This window comes from Perissodus microlepis, chromosome 3 (assembly GCF_051167445.1).
Source record: "Perissodus microlepis isolate ML-2025 ecotype Zambia chromosome 3, ASM5116744v1, whole genome shotgun sequence".
Lineage (NCBI taxonomy): Eukaryota > Metazoa > Chordata > Actinopteri > Cichliformes > Cichlidae > Perissodus > Perissodus microlepis.
The window spans coordinates 38819313-38837599 of NC_140463.1; the positions used below are offsets into that span (position 1 = coordinate 38819313).

At 41.6% G+C, this 18287-nt stretch overlaps 1 protein-coding gene across 2 annotated transcripts in view; it reads right to left on the minus strand.

The window, feature by feature from the left end:
- Positions 1–18287, minus strand: part of col25a1 (collagen type XXV alpha 1 chain) — a 149563-nt gene that overhangs the window by 45292 nt on the left and 85984 nt on the right. The window contains exons 4-6 of one of the 2 annotated variants that reach the window (XM_084924366.1): positions 16225–16232; positions 5388–5414; positions 2577–2603 (exon numbers count right to left, since the gene is read on the minus strand). In XM_084924366.1, the coding sequence (XP_084780492.1) occupies positions 2577–2603; positions 5388–5414; positions 16225–16232 (62 nt within the window). Of the gene's footprint in view, positions 1–2576; positions 2604–5387; positions 5436–16224; positions 16233–18287 lie in introns of those variants that run through there. The other variant, XM_084924365.1, reaches the window with a different exon arrangement.

Sequence of the window (18287 nt, forward strand, 5' to 3'; positions counted from 1 at the left end):
GAGGTGACTGGGATCTGTAGTAAACAATAAGCCGTATACGAGGCCAACAGGCATCCTCATTTATAGGACGCTGGCCAGATCCAGCATCTCCTCAACCACACCAAACACACAAAACATCCCGAGCGACTACAGGCTGTGGCATTTTCTGAATATCTATATATGGAGTGAATTACCAGCTCTGTACACAGATGGCTTTAATACATTTAAGTGTGTAATAACACATTCATCTGAAGCCTCAGATTTGGCATCAATCGGATACATCAAATTTATCTCGAGCGAAATTCATTTGAAGGCTTTTTTGATTTCATGCACAAATACACTGAAAATAATTCTTTGTTCATGACTAAAAAGTCAAATCCTGGAAATTATATAATCGTGGCCTCTTTATTTTGGAAGAATATTGCACATCGGTCACATTTGGGCAGTTTATTGGGAATTTTTCAGATTTTTTTTCCCCCCTTCAGTGAACCCAGGAATTGTTCAACCTTTGCTTGACAGCTGTAGCTGGTGCCATCTCTCAAAAGGACCACACACCTTTCTCAGTGATATACATAGCTACTAACTCCTGTTAATTGTATTTTAAAAGTGGAGTTCCAGAGCTGGCTGTGTATTTGTTTGTTAAAGCTGGCCGATTTATTATTTGCTGCTTGGTTAACCTCTGATGTTTGGAGATGACCTTTGACCTTCAGGGCAGACAAATGGCTGACTGTGATATGCGTGAAACAGGCAGAGGAAGTAGGCATCTGTGAGGGAATTCTCTCGGACACATGGCGAATCTCTTACCGTCTTTGGTCACAGAGGATCAGACTCTAAACTGATCCCCTGATGTTACAAGAAAACACACCAAAAAAAAGTTATTTTAAGTTTAAATCTGTTTATATTTGAAGGGAATTTGCCAAACTGGTGCATACGGGACACTCTTCACATGTTCTCTTGTATACACGTATCTCCATATGGCTTTAATCAACTCCCTGCACGCAGTCAATACTGGGCATGAAATTGGCTTCACTTCCAGCCTGATAGATGGACTCAAGGTCAGGCAGTACTCGTCCTGTTATGCCTTCATTTATTAAGGAAAACCTTCTAATACCGCTACACTACATTTACCTACTAATCTAATGTGCAAAGCCAATATGCTGCTCTGGGAAGTTAATACAATTTAGCCGTGACCTAGACTGCTTTTATGCCCCTGCAGTCCGTCACATATGACTACAACACCGTGTTCATTTGTACCTGTTAGGGGACAGTTTTGCCATAACCGGGAGTTAATGAAACGCTTTCATGAAATGGACAGTTTGTTTATGTAGTCTCTAAGACAAATAGGACCTGTGAAAACTCCACCGGCCACACTGCTGTTTCCAAAACATAAATCATTTAACTGATAGTGACAGATGGCTCTACTTCCGAGGTTAAAAGGCTACAAATTAGGAGCAAAACCAAGAAATCCTATCCAAATGAGGACATTTTGTTCCACTAAAGACATTTCCTGTGAGTTTCAGTACTATGGCACAATTATTATGAAATGTCTTTTACTGAACCAAAAACTAACTGAGGATATGACTATATTTTTCATCTCTTTTCTCTCTTTTTTTGGTTTTTGTAGATATTGCAAAAATGGAAAACCACCTGGAAAACTACAACCTGACTGTAATTTGAAGAGTGCCCATGTGTAACATTAGATCTATCACTAATCGAATTTCCCAGAAAAGGTCATTCAAATCACAAGAAAATCTCCTGCTTTTTTAGCCCTGAGGGGAGCTGACTAACGTCTGGGTGGGCATCGAATATGAACTGGGATCACATCCGCTTGGGAAACTGAAACAAGACAAACTCTCTTGTCCTGCTGTGCCATGCTTAAAGAAATCAGTCACCGGGATTCAAAACTACTGACTCCACATGATACAGAAGAAGTGGACTCGTGCACGTGGGACCCTCGGTTAATGCAGCCTACTTTAAACAAACCTGTGCAGCCTGCTTTTCAAAGAGGGCTCATTTTTTTAAACCGTTATTTGAGAAAAATGAGAGCTACCCTAGCTGCTAAGTGGAGATAGAGTAATTAATTTCAGAGTCTGTCAAGCACGGAAAAGCACTCACATTATCATCATTTAGAAGCAGCACTTTTATAGAAATGTCAAACGGCAGAGCTGGAAATGATTATAGTTCTGAACATGCCATGTCACTTTGAAGACTGAAGTGAATCACAAGTAATTATAGCGACTGAGCTAGTTGGCTTTTGATTATTGCTGAGATTAAGCAGAGCTCTTCAGCTGGTGTGCAAAGGCTTGTACTCATATTTAATTTAGAGACACAAGGTAAAAAAAAAATTAAAAAATTTCTGCATCTTGAAAAGGATACCACCCTATGCTTTCCAAAATATTTTGCACATTCGTCTGCCCTTTCTTGATGGGGAAATAAGCAGTGCTGAAATGCTTGTTGTATTTGGCCACACTGGAAGAACACTATCCCAGGAATTTCATGCATCCCAAACCTTTTGCCCACAATTCTGCTGGGGGAGATGCACACACACACAGTCACATTCATCTGCTAATCACAAGAAGTCAGAGCAAACCGCATACCCGTGGTCCCTGGTCGCCTTGATCCCCCTGCGGAAAGAAGGAAAAAGAATTTGTCTTCAAATGAAAGGGTCAAACAAATACCCGAACACGCATGCATAAATACAAAAGTGCGGCGCTAATGACAAGCTGAGACTCACACCCAAATTACAGCGGTATAATTCAGAACACATTGATAAAGAAAAATAATGCAGGAACCCTCAACTATCCATTGTGGTTGAGAGTAAAATCACTTATGATAACATGGACTGACATGGATTGGATATGAAAGACAGAACAGGGAGAGAGCGGTGGTGTGAGGTTTGGTGGGTGCCGTGCCAGATTTTATGCCCCAGAGATCTCTCAGATGGCTTTCTGCCCTTTTCGGGGGTAGATCCCTGCAGAGAGAGCGCGCAATCCTCAAGGAGAAAACATTTGGTTTCAAATCGATCAGCATGGTCGATTGTGGCTTTATCACATTACAGTAAAAGCCCAAACAAAAGCAAAGTTTAGACTCAGTTTTTTATTATTTTATTTTGAAATGAGTGGAGGCGGACCAAATGTCAGACAGTGAAATATAACTATAATCTGTCTAGAATTGGGTAAGTGAACATCCCTAAACCATCTCATTTGGTGCACGTCGCTCTCCTGTTGGCTCAGTTTACAGTTTCGCCACAGCGGTAAAATGAGCCGACCAATCTTTCACACATGGATGGGAATTGTGCTCAAACAAACTTTGAATGCGATGCCTGAACAAATTTCAAATAAAACATCTCTTGGAATTTTTTTGTAATTTTTCATTGGGCCCTTGTTCCAAAAAACCCAGATTTAATGGGAAAACGGTTTATTCATCTTGGGTGGGAAGAATGCACACAGTTGTTTTTCATTTCATTAAACTGCAGATGAAGTGGTTCACATGAGAAGCATGAACATGCATCTCATCAGCAGGAACATAGTTAGTCACAATTATCATAATCAACCTTCAAAAATCATAAATCTGCTGTTGTAAGCCAATCTGATGCACTCTATTTTTCCTTGTGTTAAAGACCCAGTATGCGGGGTTTCAGTGGCTCTACCAGGAAACACAGGATATGGCGTTCATTCATGCTTTTATTTTTATTACAATTTTCATTAAAAATTCACCTACAAATAAGAATCATCAGTTTCTATCTACAAATCAAAAAGCTGGCTCCACAGTATGTGGACCTTACTTTTACACCATTTCATTGTATTTCTTCTGCTGTACACCACAGCAGTCCTTTATTGTGATATTACCCAAGTCACTGCATAAATCATTTATTGATGAATGAACTGTTAAAGTCTTAATCTTCCTCAGGAGCACGTTAGATGTTTGCACTTTAAAGTTCCCTTTTCTATAAGTGAATTCAGGGACTTTAACTCTGGTGTAAATTCCTCAGGCCCACATTTTGTCCCCGAGTCCTGCAGACTTATAAAGAAACTGTGCGGTTATTTTGCATGCTCAGCTGCTGTTTTATGGAGGAGTGCTCAGTGAGGCATTTAAGGGGTTTCAACTGAGGGCTCAAACTTCTGGTCTTTAATGCTCTGTGCTATAGATTTGTGAACTGCAGGCTAATCTCAATACTAGCACTTAAGGTCAGGATGAAGTGGAAATGCAAAATGAAAGAAGCAGATGATGAATGGTGCAGACCAATTATCGACGTGAAGACTAAAAGCAAAGATATTGGATATTAAGGATATACATGTGAAATTTCAAGAAATTCATTTAATTTCTGTGCAACAGTAAATTGCAAGCTAGCATGAGTCCGTTAGCTTTGCAGTGAGCCCAGAAACCACATGTGTACAGGTCTGACTATAAACTCTGATCTATTCCTCTGTAAAATACAAGATTTTTCCTTTGATTTCACAGGCTATTTCACAATCATTTTAAGCTGACTAAACATTAAGGGCCAGATTTATAAATGGGTAGCGTGTGAGCTTAGTGCTGGGTTCCCACCTGTTACACGCAATGTTGTCACGGCGCTTTCGTTGTAAATTCCAACATTACTTTTTTTTGCACTAAAACTCAGTTTGCGCAAGCTAATAAATCAGGTCCTCTTTGATCTGTCTTACACAAAATTAAATAAATGTTAGCTTATGTTAAAAAAAAACATAAGCATTGAATGTACCATTAAGATTCTGACAATGATGTCTGTCAGTGAAATTTGAGGCTGTATGTGTTGTGTTATGTAATCCTAAATGATCTGTTTCTTAGCACTGACACGGACCCACCCTACAGTAACAGTTAGCGTAGCCATGCGCCATAATTGGAGCTACAAATGCATAAAAAATGTTTGTCTTTGTGTGTGGATTCCCAAAAAGAGGGGAGTGGAAGGACTTCTTTCAGGACACACAGCACAAAACTGGTTTCAAAGATGGAGATATCTTATCAATTCACATAAAGAAGCTGCAGAACTGTATTTAGAAAGAAATCCTGCTGCTACTTCCAACATAAGATGAAGCAATTTGATATGAAAGTTTGCATTTCTTTAACCTCCAATAATAAATATGAACCAAACCACTGAAGATGAAGCTATTCTTGATTGCTTTAATTATTTATTCTGTATAGATCTTTTGCCTCAGTCGCCATACATGCATTGGGAGTTGTACTCCAGCTGCTGCATTGATGCATTTTTCCAATGAACAGCACCAACCAGTGCAGTATATGTAGGCTTTCATGCTGCACACAAGGGGAGCATCTTGCATAGCTAACTAAGTGAATTTTAGACTTTAGACTCTTAAGAAAAAAGCTGTGGGATGTCAGTATTTCTTCATATTAACTGTGCAACAAAAACACCAAAGTATACAGTTACCCACCTTTTCACCCTTTGGACCAGGAGGGCCCTATGAAGAGACAGAGAGAGAAAAAACAGATTGTTCAAACTATTACAGCATAAAAAAACGAAGAAACTATGTTCCAAGTCACTTGTAATTGTGAAGACAATCATGATGTTGTCTGGAAATATAACAAAACTATTTAAAACCGGGGTGACCAATCACGTTAAAAAACAAACAGAGCCGCTAAGCGAGGCTCGAACGTCAAGAAGTGAGACACAACTGAAAGATTAATAAACTGACTTTGTGTACTTTCTGACATCTTTCACAATTTGATTAAAATCCGCTGTCACAAACTGGGAAACAGTGCACTGTAGGCAGCAGGGCTTATGCAAACATACAATTAAAACCTAAAACAGGCCCAAATCAAGTCCATGTTTACTTAGAGGATCAAATCCAGCAATCTCCAACCAAGTATTGGCAGGCACGTTGTAAAAAAATGTGCCCTGAAAAAGAGGACTACATCTTTTTTTTTTTGGTGAGGTAGCTTCCAGCATCCGTCAGTCGGCAGGCAGCACCTCCTGGGTGGGCTCTGTAAAAGATCGTGGGGTTAAGGAGAGGATCTGACAATGAGGTGTGCATCCACATGCTGAGCTTAACGAGTACGTGTTGAAAACTGCTTCTTCTTTTTAAATTCAAGTTGAATGCTGAAGTATGTTGGGTTTTTTCTTGGGAGGTCAGGCATTTGATCATCAAGTATTAGATCATCAACTAACTGACCACCCGCTTAGCAACAATGTTCCTGAGCTCCTGGAGAAACTGCTGTGCCAGTATTAATCTGCATTTCACTTACAAAAGAAATCCTATTTGCTTTCACTGGCCATAAATAAAATGTGAATATGAGAACAGATCAGAATCTTTAAAAACCACAAAATGATCCTCAGGTAAAAGGAACAACTTGTTCACGAGTAGTTTTAGCATTAACCACAAAAATCTGTAGTGGTTACCATTCCAGGCTAATCCTGCTCTAACGCTGTTTGTTTCCAAATACAAAAATATGCTGACACTAATCCATAGATTGATGATATTAGTATAAAACCTGTGTTTGGATGCTGTTCCTTTCAGTCTATGGACCAGTGACCCAGAATAGCAGGCTTGGGCTTCCACTGCCCTGGCACACATTAGCATAGTCTAAAACTGAAATGCTCCAGAGGTAATTCAGCAGTTTTCCTCAGCCAATTTCTGCCACACTGCTGAGAGGTAAGAGAGCTGTAGCCAGGTTTCTCCCTGCTCGCTGCCTTTGGATATTATTTTTGATGCTTATTTAACTGTCTGTAACTTTTTAGTTATGTATAGTAGTTCGTGCAGTCCCAACTGGATCTGCACAGGGGCTAATTTGCCTTGGTTTTGGGGGTTGTGAACCTGCACATCAAGCTTGTGCGGTGCATCATCCCATTTATTTAAATACGAGGCTTCCTCAAACCTCAGCGCAGGCCGTAATCCAGACACAAACATCTGAGGACGTGCTCCTGCTGTTCCTTGACCAGCCGTGCAAAGAGGCACAACACACTTGTAAATACAAAATGGGAATATTAGGAAAACAATGTTTCCGACTGCAGTTCCCTGGGGAGGAATAAAGAGGCAGAATATTGGAATCAAATGTGACTTTTACATTTATAATGATGCTGAGGCATTCCAGAGGGGCTAAATAAGTTTCCAATGTTTTCCTCAAAAAGGAAGGCAGCTAAAGGAAATTGGTGAAACTTTGTTTTTTTCTTTTTTCTTTTCTTTTTTTGTTTGAGGAAATTGCCTTTGGATAATGGGAGGCTATTGACATTACTACAAACACAAATGGCTGGAAGAAAAAGAAATACAAATATAAGCACTGCATCGTTTCACAAAAGCCTGTTTAACGTATGATGCTTGGCACTAACACATGCGGTTGGCGCAGATAATTACCAGGCTGAACTGCTGTGCACCACATTATGTGTAAATGAAGGGAAATTGCAGCGTTATATGATGTAGCAACATAATAAATCCAGAATGTGGAGCAACATAATGAAACTTCATCAAGCCCATGTTGAGCTCTGATAACTGGGAATAAATAAGGTTAATGTAGCTGGAGGTGTTGGTTGGGCCAGTTGGTGTCATCCTGGGGTTTAAATAGATATTCTTTATTGTTACATCATTACTGAAGTTATAACATTATGAAGGTGCATTTAACCCAAAACCAGGTTTGATTAAGTGAGAGCAATTCAAAAATAAACCAAGTAAAAACAAGTCAACAACATAAGAAGCCCAATGGGATACAAACCCCGGTCTCATTGCTGATAAACCTGCAACTTTTCCAACCTAATTATGTAGGCTTCTAAAACAGGCTAGCTATCTCTTGGGAGCTAGCATCCATACACCAAAAGACACCTTGTAAGGGCAGATCAAGCATCTGATGAGATATTATAACTGAGTTTAAATGCCTGTAAGTGTCTTTTTTGATAATCAGCACTCCTAAACATATCAGTCAAATAAAACTTGGCAACTGCACTCAGTAGCTTTTTATGGTAGACTTTTTCTCTTTTTTTTGCTGAAGTGGAACGGTACTTTTGGCACACCTATATCTCACCAAATAGTAATTCCACTCTTCCATCTGGACATTAAGCATGTGGAAATGATTTGGCTGCACAGTGTGCACCTGCTCATTATACGCTTCATCATTTGCACATCACTTGGAGAGACAACACGTGCTGGAGCTTTTCCAGAAGGTTTAAGCGAGTGCAGCAAGGGTCTTTTATAGAGACTATTAAAACAGCTCTCTTGCAAAGACCTTTTCCAAACTGTACTACAGTGGAACTGCAGTGTGTGTCTTTGTCAAACCGTCTCTGCAGCTTTGTGGTTTCAGTCTGCCCCGAGGAAGCTTTCTAATCAGCACCTGTGTCTGCTTTTCACATCTATTTTACTGCTTCTGCTCTGGCTCTGTTTCATAAGCAGGTGCTCCTTGGGTCATGGCTGTTCATTAGCAAGTTCCTCTGCTGAACACGATTAACCCTCTACAGTGCTTTCCACACCTACTAGATTGCACTTAATTCTTAAATGACTGCATGCATAGCTTAAAATAACAAACTAATTAGGTTTGGCAGAGGAGCAGTTCACTGAAATACACTTCACGCTGTTTGTGTTTTCTTCACTTTGATTTTGGATAGATCAAAAATGTAAGATGCATGCATGTTGACGCTGAATTAAAAGCTTTTTTTCAGTAAAGCCCTTCCAGTGTTTGATGTTTGCTAATTACGATCTGCGTGTGGATTCTCTCCATCTTCCTTCCACAGTCCAAGGTTAAGTGTGTTAGGTTAATTGGTGATGGCAAATCGGCCACAGGTTGTCTGTGGCCGATTTACGTGTAACGCATTACAAGGTAACAGTTTACTGTAATCACGTTACATTTTTCAGTGACACAGTGATGTAATGCTTTGTTGTACTAAATTCAGTAATTACATTACTGTTACAATTATGATGTTCCTTGTGTTACAACGGTTCTTCAATTAGCGACATGCCATGTGGATTAAAAGAAAATAACGTTGAACAAACACGTTTTTTTTCTGCTACAGTCAGCTAATTTGAGTTCGCGTGCAGTAGGAGGAAAATGTTGGGGTGGTCTACAAAGGAAATATGGACATTAACTCCATTTTTGTTGCACAAAAGGATAATAGCGCAATGGTAATGTGTAAACTGCATCCAGGACAAAAGTAACTGCACTGGGTTCGCTGCAAGCATATGCACAGATAGCATGCTAATGCTGAGCTAGCCAAAAACCCAGAGCAACATTAGCTGAGTGGATGCTAACCCCAGACCAGCAGCCAGAGCCTGAACTTCAACAGGTAACAAAAGTAGCGATGATTTGTCAGACTTGTAGCCTCCTTTTCTACCGGTTCAAGTTTTTGAAGTAGAATCACCGTGGAGATCGCTCTGAAAGCTCTTTGGGATGATTTCCAGCTTTGTGTTCATAAGTAAATACCAACAGAAAGATAGTACGTGTGTCCTCATTATGATAGGGATTTGTAAAGGTGTGTGGGACTGTAGGTATAGGTTTATCTTGTTGACTGTGATTATGAGAAAATACGCTTCAAATCATTTTTCGGAGTGTCAAGAAAGTAATGTAACCAGTACAGTAACAAATCACTTTCTCCTGTGAATAAATAGTCAATTTTTATGTATGTATTTACTTCAATGAAAGACTTTTCTCTTTGTCACCTAAAAGCATTACTTTTCTTGCGCATCTGTTTATGCCGTATTCACTTTTTTCTGCTTTTTTCCCATATTTTGTGTGAATCTGGCATACTCTCTGAGTTATTTCCCATAAAAATCTCTTCCGCGATCAAGATTACTCCCCACGCGGGCCGTCCAAAACACTAAACATGTCCTCTATATGTGAGCTGATGAATGCAGCCACCCCAAAGCAGAAGCTCTTATCCACTTATTGAAAATGACACATATCATACAGACGGTAAGCCTCACATCATCTGCTGCTCAGTGCTGGGCAAACTTATGTCAAATTTCCATCTTGAGATGATTTGTAACAGAACATCCTGTATGTATGATATTGTCAAGTTTATGGTGGACCACTGGATCAGGATTAAGCTTCTTTTTTTTCCCCTGTCCAGACACATGTCTAGCTTCTCATTCGAAGCCAAACCAAGACCACTCTCTCCTGCAAAGGCTTGTACGAGGAAAGCCCTGCCACCTTTAAAAAAAAGTGTGGGAGAGAAATATTGAAAGGTCTGCGGGGAAATATAAAAAGGCAAAGTGAACTGAGGCCAAACCCACAAGCAACATGGAGAACACTGTCATTTAAATCTGACAATGTAACTGACTTCACTTCATATTAGATGGAAAGAGTAAATGATGTTCAATAAAACAGTTCTGGCACTGAGGTATATTTCATATGTGCCTCCTGCAATGGTGATTACTAAGAAGTGAACAGATTGCGCAATGTCCCTCCAAAAAGCTTTTCATCTGTTCGACTGCGGCTTAGGCCTGTCGAGCCAGTTTTCATGAAACTTGGTGGAGAAGGTGAAGGAAGACCCGTCTGCTGGTTCCTTAAAACCAGTAAATAGGGCACTGACCTTAATGGAAGAGCGCCAGTTAGTGCTCTGTGTTCTGATACATTTTGACCCTGTGTCACTTACACACTCATTAGCTGACCCCCTAATTTATTCATAAGTCAATTTGATTTCTTTAGTTCCATTTTCATGTCAAAGAATTTATTTATTTTAATGTGATGATGATGCGGTTTCAACCACCGCGGAAGCTTTTATGTGCATTGTTTCTATAATAGTCCCCTTTTATATCTCTAATTTTGGTGTTTATAAATTTTTGGCCTGATCTGGAATGCAGTGACAGATTTAAATACACAAATCATGCAATTTTGTTGTTATTCCTCACATATTTCTTTTTTCATTTCCCTGCAATCAGTAAGTAAGCAGTTTAACCTGTCATTCGCTATGAATGTCCATGCTCAAGCCGCAGCAGCACACAAACTGAAAAGTACATCTTTTCTGTCAGGCTAATTTTAAGCTGTCTTATATAGAAGTCAGGACACCGAATATCCATTCTTCACATTCCTCTTCTAATATAATTTAGTCCAAGCATGATGGATGAAAGCAGCACGAGGCGAGGGGGCTGGCTCGCGTCCACAGCTTTAGCTGTTGTTGACACGAGCAAAACGATTCTCGTGGGTTTTGGCCGCGAGCTGCTTGTACAATCTTGCGAGACAATCCGCATAATCCGACGAGATGCAAAAAGTCAGAGATGTGCGTGCAACCTCTGTCTGGACTCGGTTGTATTAGTTTTCATCGCGGTGACCTGTTAAACTTATCGAGGTTCAGAAAAATCAATCCATCAAACTGAGCTAATATCCTCTTTTTGTGGAAGCGGGGCCAACTGGGCTGGCAGCAGTTGCTGTAGCCTGAACTACCGGCCACATGGATCCAATCATCTCACCCTGGAGCACTGGCATCTCCGAGAGCACAGGCAAACAACTACCGCTTTTACAACTTCTTCTTTACAGGCGCGCTCCTTTCACACAGCCGCACAATATCAATAAACATGTGTACACAGGAAGTTAAGAAACTATCCTCCGGGCACCAAGTGTTGATGGGTGAAGAGGGGGCAGGTGAGGAGGGGTGAGTGGGAGGAGGGCCACAGTGAAGCGTTCGAAAGGGCTGAACCTGGACTGAAACCGAAAAGTCAGAATCAAATTTAATCCGACTGACTTCAAGCAACAATTCAACGTTTTTGTTTAGTTGCTGGGATAAAATTGCTATACTTCAGATACCTAATTTATCTTTTACTTCTGGGATGGCTACAGCTTTAAAGGTTGAGCAGGTCATTCAAAGTATCCTTGTGCAAGACACTGAACCCTAAGTTGTTCTTGATGCGCTCATTGGAGTGTGAATGTCAGATAGAAAGCACTTAATGTAGAAAAAAGTGCTTGTGTGAATGAGGCATGTCGTATAAGGCGCTTGAGCGAAGTAGAAAAGCGCTTTATAAGTACCAGTCAGTTTACTCCAAATCTATGAGTTCTTTTGCAGCTTGGAAAGAAACTAATACAGCATTGCTGCTCTCAGCATTTGCTCTCCGCACTGCAAAAGTTCCCTTTTGACATTGCAATTATACTGAATCGCTGGTGTTAGAATCTGCAGCACGCTCTGGTTCGATTGTGTATAAAGCTCCAATAAACAGAAGGACATCCAGTGAAAACATGTACACCTCCATCTGCTAGTTCTGCATGGGAACCTTCAATCATACGAGCATGGGCCCCAGGGGAACTTTTCTTCAAGGCAGGAAGCTAATGGAGGACAGAGATGTGAGTAATCAGAGCAAAATGGGCAGGGACGAACGACCACAAGTGGCTGGTGCTCGTCGGGGGAATCTGGACGCAGAGGTTAGGCAGGGATAGGAAAACCACACTGGAAAACTGACTTGGGAATGGCATCTGGTTCCCATATCCACAGTGTATCACAATTAGCCGGCATAAGATGACTTTAATGTGTTATGTGTGTGTGTGTATGCTTGTTGTTATGTGTTTGGATGTTCTTGTGGGAGCAGGGACTCTGTGAACTGAGGAAGCCGATAGTGCGACTGGTTATATATTTACGTATGTGTGTGCGCGTTGTTTAAGTGGTATCAAATTATACAGGGAGGAGATCCTCCCTCCCGCAGGATCTCATCATTCCCGAGGAGAGAGGCATTTAAACAGCTTTAACACAAATTGTCAGCATGAAAAGCCAAATGTGCAGGCCAAATTTTTCCATGTGCAATACGTAAGCAAATTTCTGACCCACAAAATTCTTGTTGCGGACATGAAATGTTGAGGAACGGACAAGGCTCCACTTGGAAAAGTGTTTCTTTTGCTTCTTCTGCTGATTCGATCAGAACCGCACACTGCCTGCTTTTACATTTCTCATCATTTGATGTTGTGAGCAGGAGGAAAATTCCTTTCAATCACAAAGCTGTCAAGCTTTTTTTTCTCTCTCTCTAAAACTGCGAGCTTAATATTCATTCGGCGCTCCTTCAGCGCTACCGTTGCGACATCCAGTCATCCCTGTGAGTGTTCGGCTTGCTCAGCGAGCCAAAGTACGCGACTCGGTTGGCCCGAGAGCTGCACGTCGTCATTTACTGACAAACAAGTGCCGCTGATGGGCACAGCGTGAGCAGAGGACTAACATCGAAAAGGTCAAATTCTCAATGTTGTCACATCCAGTGCCAGTAGGCTTGTTCAAGCACCGCTGCCCTTATGAGTCCAAGTAAACGCTGTCATGTCAGATAGATCCACTTTCAGCTCTCGGCGGGACTCTCTTCCCTGCCAAAGCCTGTGTGTTGTCTGCGCTCCGGCCTCTCCTGTGATGCTACGGCTGTTAGTGGACGCTTAGTTTTAAGCATACAGAACCCCACAACGCAGCAAAAAGTGTAAATGAGCACGACTTGTGAGAATGCAAGGCTTCCTTCACAAACGTCTCCTCCTCTGCATGGCAGAAGTCATCAAACTCCAGCTGGAAGATGTTTTATTAACAGGTGTGGAGCCGCAGCGCATATCAGATGAAGGATGAAGAGTTGAGGGCGCCCGAACTCCTCTGCTTCACCCCAACATCGCCTCTAATCCCTGCTCCGCGACTGCATAATTCATAGATTGTGACAGATCAGCTCCAACCTGCAGCGCTGGAATCTGCGCGTAGATGAAGCGGGGAGGCGGAAACCGCTTGTCAAATACAGACACAACCAGATTTATTTACCTCATGGCTGCACTGTAGCCCTGCTTGGCCGTGGATTTCGTTGTGGTACACAGACACGCTTAAATGAGCTGAAGTTGGTTTGATGTTCCCAGTTTTTGTATCGCTTTCAAATATTTCCCCTCGTCTTTCTGACCAGATTTCAAAGCATGCTACTTTCTCTCTCTGACTGTATAATTTTAATTTAGTATGGCATTCAGTTTGTGCTGAGAAAAAAAACACTCACGCACACACAGATACACACAGTGGAGGGTGTTAGTGGGTACTTGACTGCAGCCTCAGGGATGGTGTTTTATGCTTGATTGGCACTAAATGGTGTGCACACGGAGTGGCGAGCGCTCGGGGTTGATGTTTTGACATGAAGCGGCTTTTTCAGAGGCACAGAAAGATGAGAAAAGATAAAAAACCAAGTAGGAAAGACATGATAACTTCGCCTCAGCTGTCAATTCGCAGAACCCCCACCCCCCTCCACCACCACCCCAGAGAATATTTATGTGCGGTAACCGAAAAAGAAACATTTTTTCTGGTTTCGGTGGCAAGGATGGGCAAATCGCTCCTCGTGTAAGTACTCTCAGTTGAAAATCATCTGTAAGGTGTCTCATTTGAACATTTTTCCAATCTGTCTGGAGAATAACAGGAGATCTCCAGCAGCACGTCGCTGGACAATTGAGTCTGCGACGTGAAAGCTGACGAATGCGCGCGGGCTCTGGAAAAAGACGAGGAAATCAAAACAAAGAAAATCGCTTTTCCATATCTGAAGGCAATCAGGAGCCGCCAAAGAAGATCTTCCCTGATGACTTTTGATTGAGGAAACCTATTCTCTCTCTGTCTCTGCAAACCACAGGTCCCCGTGCGTTCATCGGTAGCTTAGTAACGATTAAGGCACATAGATCTGTAATGACTTCTGCAGCGGTCGGTTTGTTTGGCTCCGAGGGCTGTGTACAATTTACGCAGTGTTCCCAGAGTTATAGCGGGAACTGCTGAATATTCATGCCGACATGTCCCCTGCCATCCTCCGGTCGGGCATACCAGATGTTAAAAAAGACCCATATGAGATCACTGACACCAGAATGGGCTTTTTTTTTTATTTCAGAAACAGATTTGGTGAGCAGTGGGTGAGTCATTGCTAGATTTTTTTCCCCCTCGGAGCCATAAAAGCTGGACCCCTACCAAACATTTAGAGCACGTTGTGCTACCTATAAATGACTTCATCAGAAGGTGACCTGTTAGCCACAGCTGGAACACTGTCAGCTACTCATGCAGATTTACTGTCTAACTCAAAGAACCATCCTAATGAAGGCCTAAATAAAGATAAAGTAATAGCAGCATTCCATGCGTTTATTGGCAAATCCGCCATCTCCTACTGCACAAACATTTCAACGACGCCTCTTGGACTCCGATCAACTGTTGAGACACATCACAGTATGATTTTATTTGTCAGATCTAAGGCCTGGCACGAGGGGCTGAGAAGTAAGACCACCTGCATTTACTTATGTCCCAGAACCCCGGGAGCGAGCGTCTGAGAAGGCTCGGAGGATTAACTTACAGCTTTTACAGCTCAGTCGGCACACACTATTATACCTATTCAATCACACCAGCCTTCTGGAATATAAAAAATTTTAACAGAGCTCACGCGCATGTAGACACACACACGCACCGACACACACAGAGTACCCGCTTGACCTGCTTTTGCTGCAAACTGTCACAAGCTCTGGCGATTATGCATGTATGTATGCTTCTCTCTTCATCTTTAGGGAAACTCTGAGGTTTTCCATCTGAAAGACGAGCGAATCTGCGATCACCCGGCGGTGTAATGAGGTGAGATAATCTCTCCAGGTTCAGGGCGCTGGCAGGGACAGATGCTGGTAGCGAGAATTTTATAAAGCAGGCTGCGCAGATGACGGGTGAGGGTGCCTCATAGGGGTAAGCCAATGATAAAGAGTTTATTTTAATAAGTCAGCGAGACAGCTGCTGAAATTTCTGTCAGCAAGTTTGTCGTGATTTGTTATCTTTTACATAAACAGCAAAAAAATAAAAAAACATTTTTAAAAAAGTAACTTTGTCCTTAAAGTGCATTTCAGAAATAGCACTTAGGCAACTTGTCAAAGATACATTATGAAATGATATAGCACAGTTATGTCCATCAGCTAAATCTGCATAGATGTTTAGCTTATGTTAGGGGAAAGACTGAGAGCGAAGAGAGTGAAGCCTCCATCATTCAAAATTCCCTAATTAACACGTTACATCTCGTTTCTTTAATCAATGCAAAATATCAGCGTTTAAACCCAGTGTAATTGTTTTAAGGAGGATTATGTGCAGGATTATTTCCTGAGAGCCTGAAGTATAAACCTCACCTGGCTCTTTCTTTCCTAAAATATCAAACATTTCCTTCTTCTTCTTGCTTCCATTTCTTTTTCTTGTACACAAATTGCTCTTTGCAGCACACATACCATCCCAACTTGCTCTTGTCGCGTGCCTTTTCCCCTGTAATCTTATACCTTACACAGCGGCATGCTGTCTGCACCTCTGTGCATGTCTTTTGCTCTGCTTTTACCTTCACGGGGTCATCACAAACGATGTGAAGCAGGCATACTTACAGGAGGTCCTGAAAAGAGAGAGGAAAAATCCCTGGTTAGTGTGTTTTCAATCAGCGACCAAACAGACACAGATCATCAATATTCCACTGGAACCACTTATCCAGAATTACTAAGAACAGAAATCAGCCTCAAGCTGAGAATTATTTTTTTGGATAAGACCGTCTTCACATTTCATCTTTGCCGCGATGCGTTCACTGACGATGAGGAATGGGAGAAAGACGGCCTCTTTCAGTAATCTTTCTACCTTACAGCAGAGAACAAAAGACTCCCAGCTATTTACCATACCGCGGTTGGGCCAACAACAGTCACCAGGCCTGGTGATCGCATTTTACATTTGCGAGTAGCTCCGATTTCACTGCTACAAGAGGTTGTGTGCTTGTTAAAGAAATACCCGCACTTTTTTTTTTTGTGAGGTGACACTCGTCTTTTGCCCAATTACTGCTGCTCAAAGGACTCGGTGCCAGCGCACTTCAGGGCTCCCCAGAACCCTGCAAATCATTTGAGGTCTTCAGGTTCTTATTAAAAAGGTACCCAGCTGCTTTAACACTGAAATAGGGATTTTTTTCTCCTATGTCCTTGAACGCTTCTTCTTCATGACCACTGCAAATTGCTCCTACAGCTGGGGATTTTAAGGAGCCGCGTGTTTGAGCCTCACTGCTCGTTTGTTTTATGGATCGTTGAGTTACAGTGGACCACTTAGTTTTTAATAAACCTGCTCCACTATGTTGTTTTTTTTTTTTTAAGTGTTTCAGCTAGTAATTATGAGAAATCAAAGAAAAAAGTGTGATTTAAGGAAAGAAAAGGTACAATTTCCTATAAAGAACATAGCGGGCACCTTAAAGGTTTTAGGGTCTACAACTGTTACAGCTTCTTGACGGCCAGAGTAAAATCAAAAAGCACTATTAGCTGACACTGTAGCGTGTCATGTCTTTTATAATGCACAGTAAAAGTCACCAAGGCTCGGTTTCGCTTTCCGTTCTCACACCGTGACTTCCACTCGTTTTCATCCGCAAACGTTCAACCTTTCTGTGTGTAAAGTGGAACTGCTCACCTAATCCAAGCATCAATTCCTCCTTTTTTTTTTTTTTTGTGAGCGCAGGAGTCACAGACCTGATTATTCAAACGGGGAAAAAATATGCGAGGAAACGTCTAACACTTTCCAGCATTGACCACCTGCTAGAACAGTCTGAGCCTGTGGCAAAACCTTCTTCATCCTAAACTGTCCTGCCACAATTTTCCTTTCCATATGTTAGCGGTAAACAAACAAGAGATCCTAATGAAGTATCCCATTCATTTTTAATGCATAGGTAAACATCACCGTCTCTTTTTCCTATTTGTTCTTTCTGTCAGCGGAGCCAAGTGGTGGGTGAAATCTTCCTCCTACCTTTGTAGATGAGTAAACTGCAAAACACCTCAGCATGAATTTATGGGAAACTCGCGACGGCATAGTTTCTTTTGGTTAAAGTGAATCATGAATTAAATATGCTCCCCTTCAACATCCACCAGAGTTGAGAACTTAAAAGAGGGAAATTGGATTTGCAGAAGGCTTACGGTGCAGAATTCAGTATGCCCCTGCCCATCAAGGACTGCATTTATAATGTCTCTTAAATATCTTTTCAGTTTCTCCCCAGTGCAGTTTGTTTTGAGCATTTCTCTGGGATTCAGGCTGAATCTACTTTTTAAAGCAAGTCAAACACATCCTATTTGGGGGAATTCAGCAGAAATGACTGAACTAAAACTGCGTGTCAATCTGCAATTACACCGAGAGCATTCAAAGCTGCGTGCACGTGAGGATGTAGATAAAACATCCTTGTTATATCTGTCTCCTGACAAGATACTTCAATCCAGTCAGTGCTTCGGTTTACAAATATTCTACTGAATGTTGGGGCCTGTCCTTACATTTGTTCCCTATTGTCTATTCTTAATAGACCGCTGTACCTCACCAGCCCAGGCATCATGAGTGGCCATGATTGCTTGCTTGTTTCCAATTGATTTGTCAAGAGGAAGCAATTCACATTCTCCGCATTTGCTCTGGCTGAACAGAGACCAAAAATAAAATGTGT